The 15,702-nt window shown below is 45.4% G+C and overlaps 1 protein-coding gene across 5 annotated transcripts in view; it reads right to left on the reverse strand.

Annotated features, from left to right (window-relative positions):
• Positions 1-56: 56 nt before the first annotated feature.
• ASPH (aspartate beta-hydroxylase) overlaps positions 57-15,702 on the reverse strand; it is a 202,911-nt gene continuing 187,265 nt past the window's right edge. For all 5 annotated transcript variants that reach the window (XM_090040051.1, XM_090040049.1, XM_090040047.1 and 2 more), the window contains 3 exons: positions 15,102-15,193; positions 8,304-8,437; positions 57-1,158 (listed from right to left, as the gene is read on the reverse strand). In XM_090040051.1, coding sequence (XP_089896177.1) covers positions 1,008-1,158; positions 8,304-8,437; positions 15,102-15,193 — 377 coding nt within the window. In that variant the 3' untranslated portion in view covers positions 57-1,007. The remainder of the gene's footprint in view (positions 1,159-8,303; positions 8,438-15,101; positions 15,194-15,702) is intronic.

A 15,702-nucleotide genomic window follows, 5' to 3' on the forward strand; every position in this document is an offset into this window, starting at 1 on the left:
GCTCTTCCTGGACAGAAGATGGTTATCATGATGCAGAGGGATTTCACGTGACAGAGAACAGTTAATACTCATATGACTCTGAAAGCTGTTGAGCATTGACAACTCTCATTTTAGTTAACAGGTAACTGTCACAAATGCCCATCACCCCAGGACTGCACCCTACTACTGAAAGGAGGCTATTTCACTTCAGGAAAACAAAACTGATCTCATTATCAGTCTTATACTCTATTAACTAAAAATTAAATAACGTAAGTTACTAATAGTATTTTCAGAAGGCAAAAGAAGGTCATACATAGCAAAAATAAGGTCTATCCAAATAAAGTTCCTCCATCTGCTGATAGCTGGAGATGCACTTATTATACATGTTCTTTTGAAAAAAATAGTGGTTCATAAAAGCAAGTGATCTGTGTGTAGTTATGCTAGAAAAATACAATTACTTGTGTAGAAAAATACAAAACAAACCTATTGATTCACATTATCTACAGTTGATACTATATGTAGATGTGTCTAGTTGCTTTATACCTTAAACATCTACCATTCAAAACTGTACGATAGATTTTCAAGGTTAGTTGCATGCACATATTTATGCACCTAATTATCAGGTAAAAAACATATACAGTCCAGATACTTGTGCATAAACATGGCAAATGAGGTGTCTGGCTGCATATACATGAACATGCAATAGTTTCTGTACACACAATTTTGGCATCAAACATGTGTCTGCATATTCTTCATTTTGAAAATCTAGAACTAAAGCTTTTTGGCTGACAAGAATCAGTATTTTTGTACCTGCAGCCTAAAAGCAAAAAAGATCAGATCAGTGCTGCATCAGTATGAAATAGAAATAGGAATTTTTTTTAAAGCTGAGTCCATAATGATTGTGAAGCAATTGCTTCTTATCTTTCAACTATTAGAAGGCTGATATTTGCCTTAGTACCAGGCAAATTAATGCTGTATATACTCGAAAAGGTTAAACTGCATGTGGTTTTTGCATGAGAAATTACTGCTTAAATGGCAGGAAGGGTACGTCTCTGTTGTGGTGTTAACTCAGGGTGCCATACGTCCACAATGAATATCAGTCGATAATCTTCTGCATCCTGCCACACTTCATGTTCGAAAGAGTCATCAAAGATAAGAACCTTCCCTTCTTCCCAGGTTCTGTAATGGGGAAAAAAAGCATCTTTTAGTATGGATTTTGAGTGTCCTAGAGTGGGAACTATCTGGGCATATATCTGTTCTGGAGATGATGATCTATATATGGAGAAGGTTTAATCAACATGTGTTGTGCCATCAGGAATATAGTGCTTAAGTAGAAATTAGAGTACTGTATCAGAGCTCTGCATGAAACCATCTATACAATGTTCAGTCCAATACAGCTTCATATTACTGAGTAACAATACTTATTCTCTCAGTGTGCATGCGTGCATACATAGTGTAGCTACACACCACAACCTGAGACATACATCCTGTCTTTTTTTTGTATTTAATATCTGTGCATAGGAGGCTGTAACAGGGGTTTTCCTCAGTGCCAGTTTACTAATGGCCTGCTCACCTGTTTCTGGGCCAACCACCTGCCATGCCTTGATGATCTATAATTAGGATCTTAATTAAGTGGGAAGCTGCCCATTTCTTGCCCTGATGCCAGGGGCCGCTATCTGCAGCTCTGTTCCTCCCCTACATCGCAGCCCAAGCCTTGCAGATGGCATCCACAGTTTTTAACGTCACTGGCCCCACAGCGGGTCCCAGAATCCTTCAATCTGGACCCCAGCCAGATCCCTCCAATCAGGTGGCCTGACTTCACCCTCATTTTGGCCTGCCTGACTCCTTGAACTCTTTCCTCTCTCGGGAGTGGTCCCCCCAGTACCTTTGGCCACACAGGCCCTGGCCTCACCTCCAAGGCCAGTCGGAAACCCCAGGCCCTCAGCTCTGTGCATCCCTTGCAGTGGCCCCCTGGCCCTTTTGACCGTTCTGGTCCTGGCCTCAGCATTGACCAGTTGACGGTGTTTTGAGTCAGGCCTCTGAGCCTCTAGCCCACTGTCTCTCCTGGGTCCACTTTCTTGGCCCTACTAGGTGTAACCCACCTGGTTGTAGGAGATGGGGTTATTAAGGCACCCTGACCCGCCTTTCACTGGGGTGGTCACTGGCCTGGTATTTCCTGGAGGCTCCTGCGCCACTGGGAGCCCCACCAGGCCACCCACTTCCAGCAGAGTGCAGTTTTAGGTCATGCCCAAGACCAGGAGACTCCAAACCATCCCCTACAGCTCCTGCCCTTACCTCCAGGATGTTGCATTCAGCCTTGCAGCCAGGCGATGGTACTGCCTGACTGCCAGCAGCAAACTGCTTTGTTTATATAGGCTGCCAGAGATCTAAAAATGGCCGCTAAAATCAAGCACCTGCTGGCTGCTTGGCTCAGCCCTTAAAGTGGCAGGTACCAACGGTGCCCTGCCACAGAGGCACTCTGAATAATTTGGGTATTATGAACCAATTTCCTCCCCTTTTAAAATTATGTACCTAAGTAGAAAACAATGAAACTGTGAAAAGCTGTCAGTAGTATAGTTTAATAACCACCCCCCCATGCAAAAAAGGAAGAATTATAAGATTAAGCCCTGCATACAGGACTCCCTTTTCCTATGGGAGTGTCTAACTGCTTACTGAGTCGATTTTAATCCAGTCCACAGGTCATTGAGACTGGCCTGTATATGAGCAATCACATGCTTTGACAACTAGTGGAAGAAAACGACTTAAATGACAACGGTGAGAGACAATGTGTCATAGTTTCATAGTTTCATAGTAGCTAGAGTCGGAAGGGACCTAGGTAGATCATCTAGTCCGACCCCCTGCCTTGGCAGGAAAGAGCAACAGGGTCAGATGACCCCGGCAAGGTGCTCATCTAACTTCCTTTTAAAAATCCCCAGGCTAGGAGCCTGCACCACTTCCCCTGGAAGCTGGTTCCAGGCCCTAGCCGCCCTGACCGTGAAGTAGCGCCTCCTAATATCTAATCTAAACTTACCTTCCGCCAGCTTGTGACCGTTATTCCTGGTCACTCCTGGCAGCGCACGGGGGAACAGGGACTCCCCCAATACCTGCTGATCCCCCCTGACCAGTTTGTAGCAGGCCACAAGGTCCCCCCTTAACCTTCTCTTGTGGAGGCTAAACAGGTTCAGGTCCCGTAGCCTCTCCTCATAAGGCCTGCCCTGCTGACCCCTGATCATACGAGTGGCCCTCCTCTGAACTCTTTCCATATCGTCCACGTCCCTCTTGAAGTGTGGCGCCCAGAACTGGACGCAGTACTCCAGCTGCGGCCTGACCAGTGCCGCATAGAGGGGGAGGATCACCTCCCTGGACCTGCTCGAGATGCATCTGTGGATGCATGACAGGGTACGGTTGGCCTTCTTGACTGCCTCCCCACACTGCCGGCCCATGTTCATCGTGGAGTCAATGACGACTCCAAGATCCTTTTCCGTCTCCGTGCTGGCAAGAGGGGAGTTCCCCAACCTGTAAGTGTGGTGCCGGTTCTTCCTCCCCATGTGCAACACCTTGCACTTATCAGTGTTAAACCCCATCCTATTCTCATCCACCCACCGTTGCAACCTGTCAAGGTCAGCTTGTAGCCTATTGCACCTTTCTAGTGCACCCACATCCCCCCACATCTTAGTGTCATCAGCAAACTTGAACAGGGTGCTTTCTACCCCCTCATCCAAGTCACTGATGAAGATGTTGAACAGTGCGGGCCGGAGGACCGAGCCCTGCGGAACCCCACTGCCCACGTCCTTCCAGGTCGAGAAGAACCCATCCACTACCACCCTCTGGGTGCGGCCCTCCAACCAGTTGGCGACCCATTTGACCGTGTGGGCATCGACACCACAGTCTCCCAGCTTTTTGATGAGGACAGGGTGAGAGACAGTGTCGAAAGCCTTCCGGAAGTCCAGAAAGACTACATCCACAGCAACCCCTGCGTCTAATGATTTGGTGACCTGATCGTAAAAGGCCACCAGGTTGGTCTGACAAGACCTGCCACTGATGAACCCATGTTGGTTGCCCCTGAGCATGCATTCCCCCGCAAGGCCCTCCTGGATGTGTGCCAGGATAATTTTTTCAAAGAGCTTACCCGGGATTGAGGTAAGACTAACTGGCCTGTAATTTCCCGGGTCCTCTTTTTTTCCCTTTTTGAAGATAGGGACCACATTGGCCCTCTTCCAGTCCTCCGGCACCTTGCCAGAGCACCACGAGTGCTCATAGAGCCGCGCCAGGGGTCCCGCAATGACCTCGGCCAGTTCCTGTAGAACCCTAGGGTGAAGATCGTCCGGACCAGCAGACATGAACACATCCAGCCTCTCCAGAAGTACCCTAACTAACTCCTCGCTAACCCCTGGCCCAGGCGTGTCTCTCCCGGGGCCCGAGGAGAGTGTCAGAGGCAGAGGTATCTAATTGGCTGGAAGGGTAAGTGTTAGTTTCAGTTCTATTTAATATCTTCACTAACAATCTTGAATAGCCATTTAAGAGCCTGATAATTAAAGTCACAATACTGCAAAGTGGACAGGGCTGTTGCATGAATGCTATGGTCCATAAGGATAGATCACTTCAGCAGGGCTGGAGCCTTAACTCGCAGGAGCAGAATGAGGTATTGTAAACACTACTAGTAATAGAGAAATAAGGTATAAACATAAGACATGTTATTTAGGATGACACAAAGGAAATATTTAAGAGAAGTCTGATTGCAAATTAACAGGCTTAAATAGAGCAAATTCAGTAAGACAAAAACAACTTTTCTCTAGTACAAAGGAGGCCTAAAATCCTTTTGAAAATGGGACTTGGACTCTTAAGTCTCTTAGGCATTTTTGAAAACTTTTACTGGCATCAGAAAAAATGGTTTACTACCAGACTCTCCAGAAAGTGGAATAATATTCTTCCAAAATGCAATAGCAGAAACATCACTGGGGACATATTTTGAGGAAGACCAGACAAATCAGTAGGCATAAAGCAGATAGACTTTGGACTGTATGAGGACAGGAGTTCCTGGGCGCATGATGGACTACTTGATCTGCAAACAGAGATACAGTTCTTTAAGATTCCCCAAGCAGACTGATCCATTTGAAAATGAACCTTTACAAGGTTTCCAGTATTTTGTTTGCCATTCTTTATTTTGCTGCTATCTCCAAAATAAATGTAGGTTCACATTTTAAGTAATATAGACTGATTCTCCACTAGTGCAACCATTTTCCATCATTTTTCCAATGAAATTCAAAAGGCATCGCACACTGATATAATGGAATGAGGAATAAGGCCAACAATGAGCTTTTATTTTTTTGACCCAGGTCTGAAAAGCACTGCACTAATTAGCCTGAAATAGAAGCTCAGCTCAGGACAATAAAACCTCAAAGCATCCAGATTAAATGCCTTCAGAGGTTAAAATGTGGTTCTCTCATTTGCATCACAATAGGATGGACTGTTTTACACAACAAAGAGAAAAAAGTCATAAAGTTGTCAGAGCTATTATTTTCCCTTTGGATCGATTACATGAGCTACCATTGGAATGCAAATAAATATTTCTCAGACGCCTTATTGTGTGAGAAAATCTTAACATCCTGACCAAGGTGGAAATCTCATTCTGGCATGAAGAGGAGCCTGTTTTTGAAAGATTTCTATATCATTTTCATGATGGAGGGAGCTGTACACACCTGTTTTACATGAGAAGGTTTCACCTTGACTTAAAAAAACTGAAACATTTCTCTCCCCCTCTACTACAAATTACTATTGCAGTCTTTGAAATAAAGTCATTTTATTGGATGTTCAGGCATTATTTAACACCATTACTCAGCACGCTGTCTACTACTGCTTTTGGACTTACAAAAAGGCTGGGCACTTGTGGATAATAATGGCCCAAATTGTTCAACAAGACTTGATTGCTGTACACTAGGATTGAAAAAAAAGGCCGCAGCACAGACAATTTTCTTTCTATAGAGCTAGATGGCCAGCTGCGCTGCACTGCAAGTAGTATAGTGGATAATAAAACCTGCCCCTTTAAATTCCCACCTACCTTTGGGTGCACATGGGTAAATAAGTACTATGTTCTCATTATTTTCCCCCACACACCTCACAAGCAGGGGGAGGAGGGCTTGGGGAGAGATGGAGTCAAAGCTTTGATTTCCAACATGGAAGCCTCCAGAGCTGAACCAGTTCAACAGGAGGCAGCAATAATTTCTTATTCATCTGAAGCAGCAAGGGAAGAGGCAGAGGGGCAGACTCATACACATCTGAGACCCAGAATTCCTTGCCTGCATTGTCACCATGGTAACCACCGAGAGGCCTCCCTTTCACAGGGAAGGAGGGAATAGTTATGTGTAACCCTTCATTTTTACCACTAAAAATATTTTCTTCGGAAAAGTCCTGCCTTTGGTTATAAATGCACAACTCCTGCCAAAATAAACTGGAGTTGTGCATGCCAATGAGGAATAAGTTGGATCATTATGCATAAATTTTACATTTTTAATAAATGAACATTGTGCATCTGGAATAAGTCAAACTCAAGAGTCCCAGCACGGAAATGCTCTATCTGCCCAGCAGGAGCAATATAAGCATCCTTATGCCATCCTGCCCAGCATCTGATGTGGAAGAAGCATTGCTATAGCTGAGAAAGTAGTTCATTCTCCACACCACTGAGCCTTATGTTCAGCTGAAGACAAATAAGGATGTCAGCTCTGATAATGGATGGTGAGTCTCACACACCTGTTCACTTGGAACCTGAGCAAGACTACGGCTTTCTTTCCTGCAGGGTCATCTAATAGCCACTTGATGGTAATGACTTGCAGTCATAGCTGACCTGAATTCACTAGTGACCCCTAAGCTTCCAAGATGTGAAAGCCTCCATGTCTCATTAACAACCCTCTAAACCATCTAACTACCACTTCCTGCTGCCCCAAACTGCTTCAGATACTGAGCTAGAGTGCTGGGAAGAAATATGTTCATTAATGATTAGTCAAGGTGTATGTTGTTAGCTGTAATGCTGTATGTTGTTAGCTGTAATGCTGACTGCTGATGCACAATTTTTAAATAAGGTACATCATGGCAGGAGTCCCAACACCTCTGCAGCAACAACAGCTAGATTATTAATGGATGGAAACTCTTGTACTTAAATTGCCACAAATTACCTGCTGTGTTTGGTTTTCACATGCTCTGGAAAGCTCTCAATTACATACTACAGTGATGATGGGTGCATAGATTTTTCATCGTCAAACATGTCTCCATAATAGTACATTGAGAAGAATTCCAAATTAATATTTGCTGCACTCTGATGCTATAAGCAGGATATAGCATCTCTGACTCATCATAAACATGAAAAACTATTAGGATTCCAGGTGATGTTTTGGACTCAGAAGAGAAAAATCTATTCAATGAACAGCAAACATTTTCAAACAAATTGATCAAATTGCTTAACTTTATACATTCATTTTTATTATTTTTGTACTGCTGTTGCTTTAATACTAGTCTATCTACATGTGTTAAATTACAAAAGTTTAGATTTTCACATATTTCTCAAGGGAATATATTCCTTGAGTTTAAATGTCTTAAATTACTATTTTTTAAACTAACCTAAGAGGCCAAATACATCTGCAGTGTAATGTAACCATTCCTAATGTAAAGAAGTTTTCCTTATTCCAACACAATGTAAAAATTAAGAATCCTTCGTATCATTGTCCACTTACAAGGCAACACGTTTGACTTCAATGTCACTTGAAATGAAGCCAATGGAATAATGTTGATGTGTACCACTGGAAGATCTAATCTATGTGGGAAAACTTGGCTATTCTATATCCACAGTATAGGAAGCAGAATTGCTGCAAGGAGTCTAGATTTTACTGATTAAGTTGGTTGATCTCCCAAGAGAAGAAAGGGAACAGTGGAATTACTGTTGGTTGCAAGTGGTGAACATCAATGGAATGTGTTTCTAAGACTAAACACAAAAGACTTTAAGGCTATAGACAGCATTACTAAGAAGATAAATACAGCGATCATGACAGAGAAGACCACGTCTGGTCTCCAAAGAGTGTAGTGTCATTAATTAAAAACTTAAATTCATATACTTGTAAGAAGTTTTACACATCAAAGTGCTTATTATAACTAAATACCTATGTGACATATTACAATTGCTACAATTACAATATTTAATATTTGCTATGATTAAATATGTAGTATTTTATTCTTCTTCAGCAGTAATTTACTGACATCAAAATTGTCTTTTTTCTTGTGGATCAGATCAGTTGCCCACCCATTTTCAGTCTCGGGGTGCGAATAGAAAAGGTTACCTGTTTTCCTGAGCACATCGAATTTTGCAGCCTTCTTTTGGTATTACCAAGCCCAAGTGCATCCTCAGCCTACAGTTAGTAGGTCCCGTGTGAGGCCAGACATGAGTCCCTGGGTGCATGATGGAATACTTGATCTGTAAACAGAAAAAACAGTTCATTTAATTAGGTAACTTTTACCAACCCTTCACTGAGAGCAAAATACTATTACAACTAATCCAATATGACAGACCACCATTTGAATTGTAACATTTGGGGTTTCTCACGTCCCAAACATTTTAAAAGTAGTGATTTGTGGATATTTTATCTAAAAATGGATGGAGCTGGTGGGGGTTGAGCTAAGTTTAGTTCAAGATCTACATTAGAATGACCCTGCAGAAAAGTCTATGGAAACAGAGAGTGGGAAGCAGGCTGCAGTGAGGGAAAGTACTCAGTTTTTTCTCCTATAGCGGGATCTGCAGCAGATGAAAACATTCCCAAAAATTTAGTGGTTCTGGTTGGATAGGAAGGATCTAAAAGAGAATCTTATAATAGTGACACTGCAGTGTTTCGGATGATTACTGTTATGTATGTTACCTATATATTTGTCCACAGATGTATGTGCCACAGATAGTACATAGGTTTATACTACACATACACATTACGGTTAGAACCCAGATCATTTGTATCCCCAAGCCACTTTGTTCACACTAAGTGACCAGATAAAGAACAATCTACTCAGCTGTCTGCTCCAGTTTTTACTTCAAAGGGTGCTCCTTCATCACGCAGCTGGAGGTCAGCACTGGTTGCCAGTGGCAGCTAATCAGAAGTGAGCAAAAGCTGCAGGAATCAGCTACAGCTTCTCAGTGGTCCTGTGCGGCTGTTTGCTGTGACTATGTCCCAGGACTCTGGGCCCCAGCAAAACCTCCTCCTTGCAAAGGGGTTATGAACCTCACCCTTCAGTGTATGTGGGTTTTCCTGTACATATGTATATGCTAGATATATGTATATACACACATATATATACATACATACACACACGCACGCACTGTGCACTTGTTTTATATATATGCATGCATGTGTGTGTGTGTGTATAGTACATAAATGTATTATAAATATTCATGAATTACATTAAAGTAACATTATGGCAGCTAAGTCTAACTCAAAAGTTAGTAAATACCAGAATTAAAAGTATCTGTGCCACTAACTCTCTTGTCTTGTTTTTAAGCCATCCTTAATTATATGATCACTTTGCTTTTTTTCCCCTAATCTCTCTCTCTGTCTCTCTCTGCTGCTGTCAGTAAATGGATACTTAATTATTCAATATGTCTTTTTATCCCTATCATTCCATATGGCCTCAGAACTTACTTAATGCATGCCAGTGAACACTATAGTGAATACAGAATTATTAATTTCCTCTGGGGCACTTCTATCATACTCTCCTAATAATTTCTGAGTGCTTCAAAAGTATTAATTTATCTTCAGAGTGCTCCTGTGAGATAAGGCAGTATTATTACACCATTTTACGAATGAGGTTCTGAAACATGGGCACAAAAGGTCAAATTGTCCAAAGCGTCTTCTAATTTTTGGTTGCCAGCTTCAGATCCTTAATCATAGAAAATTAGAAATCATACAAACCCCCCACTTCAGGTAACTAAAGGCTGCTATTAAATCCACTCTCCGTCTTCTCTTCTCTAGACTAAATAAACCCAGTTCCCTCAGTCTTTCCACATAAGTCATGCCCCCTCCAGCCCCTGAACCATTTTTGTTGCCCTCCACTGTACTCTCTCCAATTGGGTCACATCCTTTCTACAGTTGGGGGCCTAGAACTGAACACAGTACTCAGATGTGATCTCACCAGGGCAAAACAGAGGGGAATAATCACTTCCCTTGACCTGCTGGCAACACACCTACCAATGCACCCCAGTGTGCTGTTAGCTTTCTTTGCAACAAGGGCACACTGCTGCCTCATGTTCAGCTTATTGTCCGCTGTAACCCCCAGGTCCTTTTCGTCAGATTGTTCTGTCCTAAGTGCAGGACTTTGCACTTGTCCTTGTTGAACCTCATGAGATTTCTTTTGGCCCAATCCTCCAATTCATCAAGGTCACCTTGACCTAGCCTCCAGCGTATCTGCTACTCCCCCCAGCTTGGTGTCATCTGCAAACTTGCTGACGGAGCACTCTATGCTATCCTCCAGGTCACTGATTCCCTGGATTTTCTAGCATGCTTAGCATTTTACAGCACTTCATACATTTAAAGCACAGCTCCCAAGCATGTCAAGTATACCTGTAAGTGGTCAATACTTCTGCAAGTGTGGACACTGGTATGTCATGTTGGGAAGCCAGAAAATGACAAATAGTTATGGCACATCCACACATGCACGTACGTGTGTTTGCAGCAGCTCAAGTAGCAGCAGCAGCACAAATTTGTGCCAAAGATTTGTGTCTCAGCACATGTGCCTGAACATGCACTTTGATGTGAAGCAAATTGTGCCACCTGGGGGAAACTGCCCCCTCCCCCCACCTCCTCCTGGATCTTCAGCCAGGAGGCGCTAGAGGCTGAGACCAGCATCTGTGCTGTCCCCAGCAGTATAAAAAGCTGCCCTGGAAAGCAGCTCAGAGCTACTTGCCCTAAGGAGCTTCTGAGGCCTGGCCAGTTTGTAACTGGGGACACTAGCCCCCTGGTGCCAGCTGGACTGCTGCAGCCACCCTGACCTAGAGTGGCCCCTGCACCCTCTGCCTCCTGCAGCAGTCTGGCAGTGGGGGCTGCTGCCTGGCTGCTACCTGCTGCCACTTGCAACAGCATCTGCCTGCTTGGACCTGCGGCTCAATGGCTGCATGCCTACCAGACCCAGACAGGAACCACCTTCACCTAGGCCCCCCAGGTGACGACAAGAAATAATGGGCACAAGCTGATTGAAGATTGCTCCAGGCTAGACATAAGGAAAAACTTACAAGGCCAGTGCTGAGAGTTTGGAACAGGTTTCCCCCAGAAGTGGTACAGTCATCCACCCTGGTGAGCTTCAAAAAATGTCTTGAGGCCCTGCATTAGATCCCAGCAGTCTTTCCTGCTCACATGCAAGAGGGCTGGGTGCGAAGATCTGTAAGGTCCCCTCCAGCCTCTAACAACTATGACACTATGGTCACTGCAACAGAACCCCCTGCACATGTGGGCCAGCTGCCAGTGGGCTGTGGCTGCACAGTTGGCCATTGTCATGTCTTCCGGTGCCCACATTCTGCCATCTGGGCAGCTATCACCCGGAAGATGTGCTCTTTGTGGTGGCCTGCTTTGAACTTCCAAGTATGCCTTTTTGGACCCAAATGGCCAGAAGGTCAGCCACCTCATCCACCCTCCATCTGGGTCCCTGGTACCAGCCATGGGCAGGGTCTTCTGTCTGGGTCCCACCATTTGCCTCACCAGCAGATACCTTGGTTTCCTGTTTCAAAATTGGAAAGTCTCTGATTTAAAAGTGGGGATCCAAAATTCTCTGATTAAAATGCCCCAAATCCACACTTGTCTGCAATTCAAATGAAACACCACTATACTGAATATATATATGTATCAGTTGGGTAATGTTTTATTGAAATATTTACAATTTTAGAGCGATTTGGAAGCCTACTGGTGCCTCAATTATAATAATAAAATAAATTCTAAATATCTATATACTTGGCATTTGCTTTGGGTTTTTTTATCATAGAAAGTCAGAGCTCCCCCTGCCCCCTTCACTCACCCAGATGGTGGTCCAGCTACAGCTGTTTCTACAGCTACTTTGTGGCACTGAGCAGCACTGATATGCTGGTGCCCTGCCAATGCCCTTGCCCCTCACTCCCAACCCACAGACCTGCCAGAGCCCCTCACTTCTGACCCGCAGCCCCTGCCTGACCCCCACTTGCTCTCTCCTGGCAGCAGCTTTATTCCTGCAACAGGACATGGGTCCAGCTGCAGCTGTCCCACCCATGACTTTGTGGCTCTGAGCAGTGCCAGCCCTTACTGTTCTGCTCCCTGTGCCTGTGCCCAGGCCACAGTGATCCCCATGTCCTTCCTGGGAAGCCCTTGACTGGGCAAGCCCCTTCCTTTCCAGGCTGGCCTCCCTTTGTACAGGCTGTTCTAGGGGTTGAAGCGGGGCTCCAAACCTGGCTGTAGCAGCCACTCCTACCCAGAGCATTCCCCCACCCCCCAATGCATCTCTCTTCCTCTCACCATCACAATAGACCCCGCTGCAACTTCCCCCACCACCCATCACCCATCCCTGATACCACCTCCCCCCGCAGGCAGGCTCATCACACCCCCCAAGTGTTTACCAGGACCAGGAATCCCCCTCAGGTTGGGGCTACATGTCCCAGCACTGGTGTGGCTGTGGGGCAGGACTGCAGAGTGGCAGCTGCCTGCACAGCTGCAGCTCTCACCAGCAGGTCCCATCCCAATGCAAGGTGTGAGATTTGTGTGGGGATGTGGGGTTTGAGATCCTGTCAGGTTTATGGGTGGGTGTGGGATATGGGTGGGTGTGGGAATGTGTATGTGTTTCTGGGGGGGACGGGAGGGCACCACATGACTGCCTCCCTGCCATTGTGCACAGCTCCCACCACCAGTGGTGTCAGCAGCAGCCACCGCCATCCTTTGGGGTGCTCATAGCTCACTGCAAGCGGAGCCCCCCTGTGGCACGCAGCTCCACCTGAGTCCTGGGGATAACATGTGGCACATGGAGGCAGTCACATGAGGCTCCCAGCAGTGCAGGCAGGAATTGTGTGCCATCGCGTCAGGCCAGCTCCTATCTCCACATGGGGCTCCTGACACTCCAGTGGGAACCTGTGTGGGGTGGCACAGAGCTCGCTTGGCCTGATGGCACGTGGATTTCGAGACTTGCTGACTACTGGGCCAGGCTGGCTCCATGCCTCCACATGCGGGTTCCCACTGGAGTCTCACATGGAGGCAGGAGCCAGCTTGGCCTGATGGTGTCTGGCTCCTGCCTACAGTGCCAGGACTCCCACGTGGCAGCATGGAGCCAGGTTGGTCCTGTATGAAGGCTTGTGCCAGTGGGCTGGGGTGACTTCATGTGCCATGTGTAGCCCCCGGATCTTAGGCAGAACCTCAGGCCACCATGTGTGGGGCACAGCTGTCCTCCACACATTATTGCAAGGCAACCTGCCTGGTCCTGTTGCTGTACCAGGACCCTTGGTGCCAGGCAAGCTCTGGAGCAACCCAGGACTGAGCCTGGGTCCCAGCCAGCCCTGGAGCCACTGGTGTCAGGCATGCTCCACTTTTATACCTGCAGCAGGGGAATGGCAGCAACCATAGAGACCCTCTAGCCGGTTGCTAGTGCATCTCTTTGGAGGACCCAGTCTCTAGTTACTTTCAGGCATGCTCCACACCACTTTTTTCCAGTGCATTTTCTTTTGATATTGGGATACCCTGGTATCAAATTTAGAGTCCGTGCTGCAAATAGGCAGCATGGGGAACATTTTCTAATTTGTGGGGAGCCTTCTGTAGCATTTCAAATGCTGCAACAGACACTAAGCTTGTGTGGATGTGATCTTAGTGGCAAACTGTGGGGATTTTGGCTTGACTGACTAACCCATAATTACATGGGAAGTTTTGCACTGATAAAAGCAGAGTTCATTTGGAAAATATTGTATATGGTCATGTAATTAAAGGCAGAGTTGTCATGCAGATGCACAAGGAGTCTGAACTAAAGCTGTAGAAGCATCATTCTGATGCATGCTTCATTGTTCTTGATTCTGCAACATTAAAATATAGTGACTTTATTTTTGCTTTTTTTAAAAAAACAAAGAAAAATTGAAATTAAATTCCATGCAATTAGATGGACGCTCAGACTGGATAACCCAGAAAGTCTGGACACATAGGCCTGCAGGACGTACAGCTATTGCTTGAGGGAATGGAGAAGGCTTCTCCTCTTTTATGGAGATCAGGCGCCAAAGACTCACCTTACCAAAATTCATTGTGGGCAGTCTCTGGGAGTTTTAAAGCTGCCTTTCATTGGCAGAACACTTAAAGAAGGACAAACAGCAATGGTACTACTACCCATTTTTGAGGTGAATCTCAAGCAAATCCCGGGACGTCGTTCTCCCCTCGTACTCGGCCTTGGTGAGGCCGCAGCTGGAGTACGCATCCAGTTTTGGGCTCCACAATTCAAAAAGGATGTGAAGAAGCTTGAGAGAGTCCAGAGAAGAGCCACGCGCATGATCAGAGGTCAGGAAAACAGACCTTAAGACGACAGCCTGAGAGCTATGGGACACTTTAGCCTGGAAAAGCGCAGGCTCAGGGGTGACCTGGTGGCCAGCTATAAGTTTATCAGGTGTGACCACCAGTATCTGGGAGAACGTTTGTTCCCCAGAGTGCCCCAAGGGATGACAAGGTCAAATGGTCATAAACCACTGCGAGACCGTTTCAGGCTGGACATAAAGAAGAATTTCTTTACTGTCCAAGCCCCCAAGGTCTGGAACAGCCTGCCATCAGAGGTGGTTCAAGCACCTACATTGAACACCTTCAAGAGCAAATTGGATGCTTATCTTGCTGGGATCCTATGACCCCAGTTGACTTCCTGCCCTTTGGGCAGGGGGCTGGACTTGATGATCTTCCAAGGTCCCTTCCAGCCCTAAGGTCTATGAAATCTATGAATCCTCATTCTGGCTCAAATCACCAAACTTATGCGAGTGACTGTAATTTATAATTTCCAGAAAGAGCTTTAAAGCACCTGGCCCACTGAGTTAATTACACTTACGCCAGGGTCCCCTACATGCATTTTTAAGCATTACCTTACCCCATAAGTTTGAATTTAAAGTAATGAAGCAATCCAATAAGTACCTGTCCTCTTCTGCAGCCCGTAGCCTCTGGGTATTTTTCCAATAAAGCACAAGTTTTAGGAACGCCTTTACAAGCATTTTCATTTTTTCTTCCTATGAAAAGAAATTACTGGAGCATCGGTAAGTGCAACACTAAATAATAGCCATTCTTACACTTTCAACTCATATAAACACATTTCATCCAGGGATTTCACAAAGCTGTCTACAAAAGATGGGTAAGTAATTATTGTCATTTTACAGATAATGAAACTAGTATACAGACAACATAAGACTTGCAATATCAGATTAAATTATAGCAGTCCCTGCTTTTAAACTGTTTGTAGACAAAAGGATACACACCTTTTAGGTATGATTCCAAAGGTATAATGATTAACGAGCATCTACAGGGAAAACAGCTGAATATTACGAGCAGGGCAGAACCAGAGGGGGTGCAGTGGCACAGCCAAACCCTGCTTTCTGACTATGTGGCATGAGCAGCAGACAGGGATGTGCCTCTGAGTGGGAAGGGGAAGGAGGGGAATTTTTACCAGCTTTGGGGACTTAAAAAAAGAAGTCCCCAATTGCTGCTCCCATGGCATAGTCTGCCTACCCCAGCTGGGGGA

The sequence above is a fragment of the Crocodylus siamensis genome, chromosome 3 (assembly GCF_052110815.1).
Source record: "Crocodylus siamensis isolate JL-2025a chromosome 3, ASM5211081v1, whole genome shotgun sequence".
NCBI lineage: Eukaryota > Metazoa > Chordata > Crocodylia > Crocodylidae > Crocodylus > Crocodylus siamensis.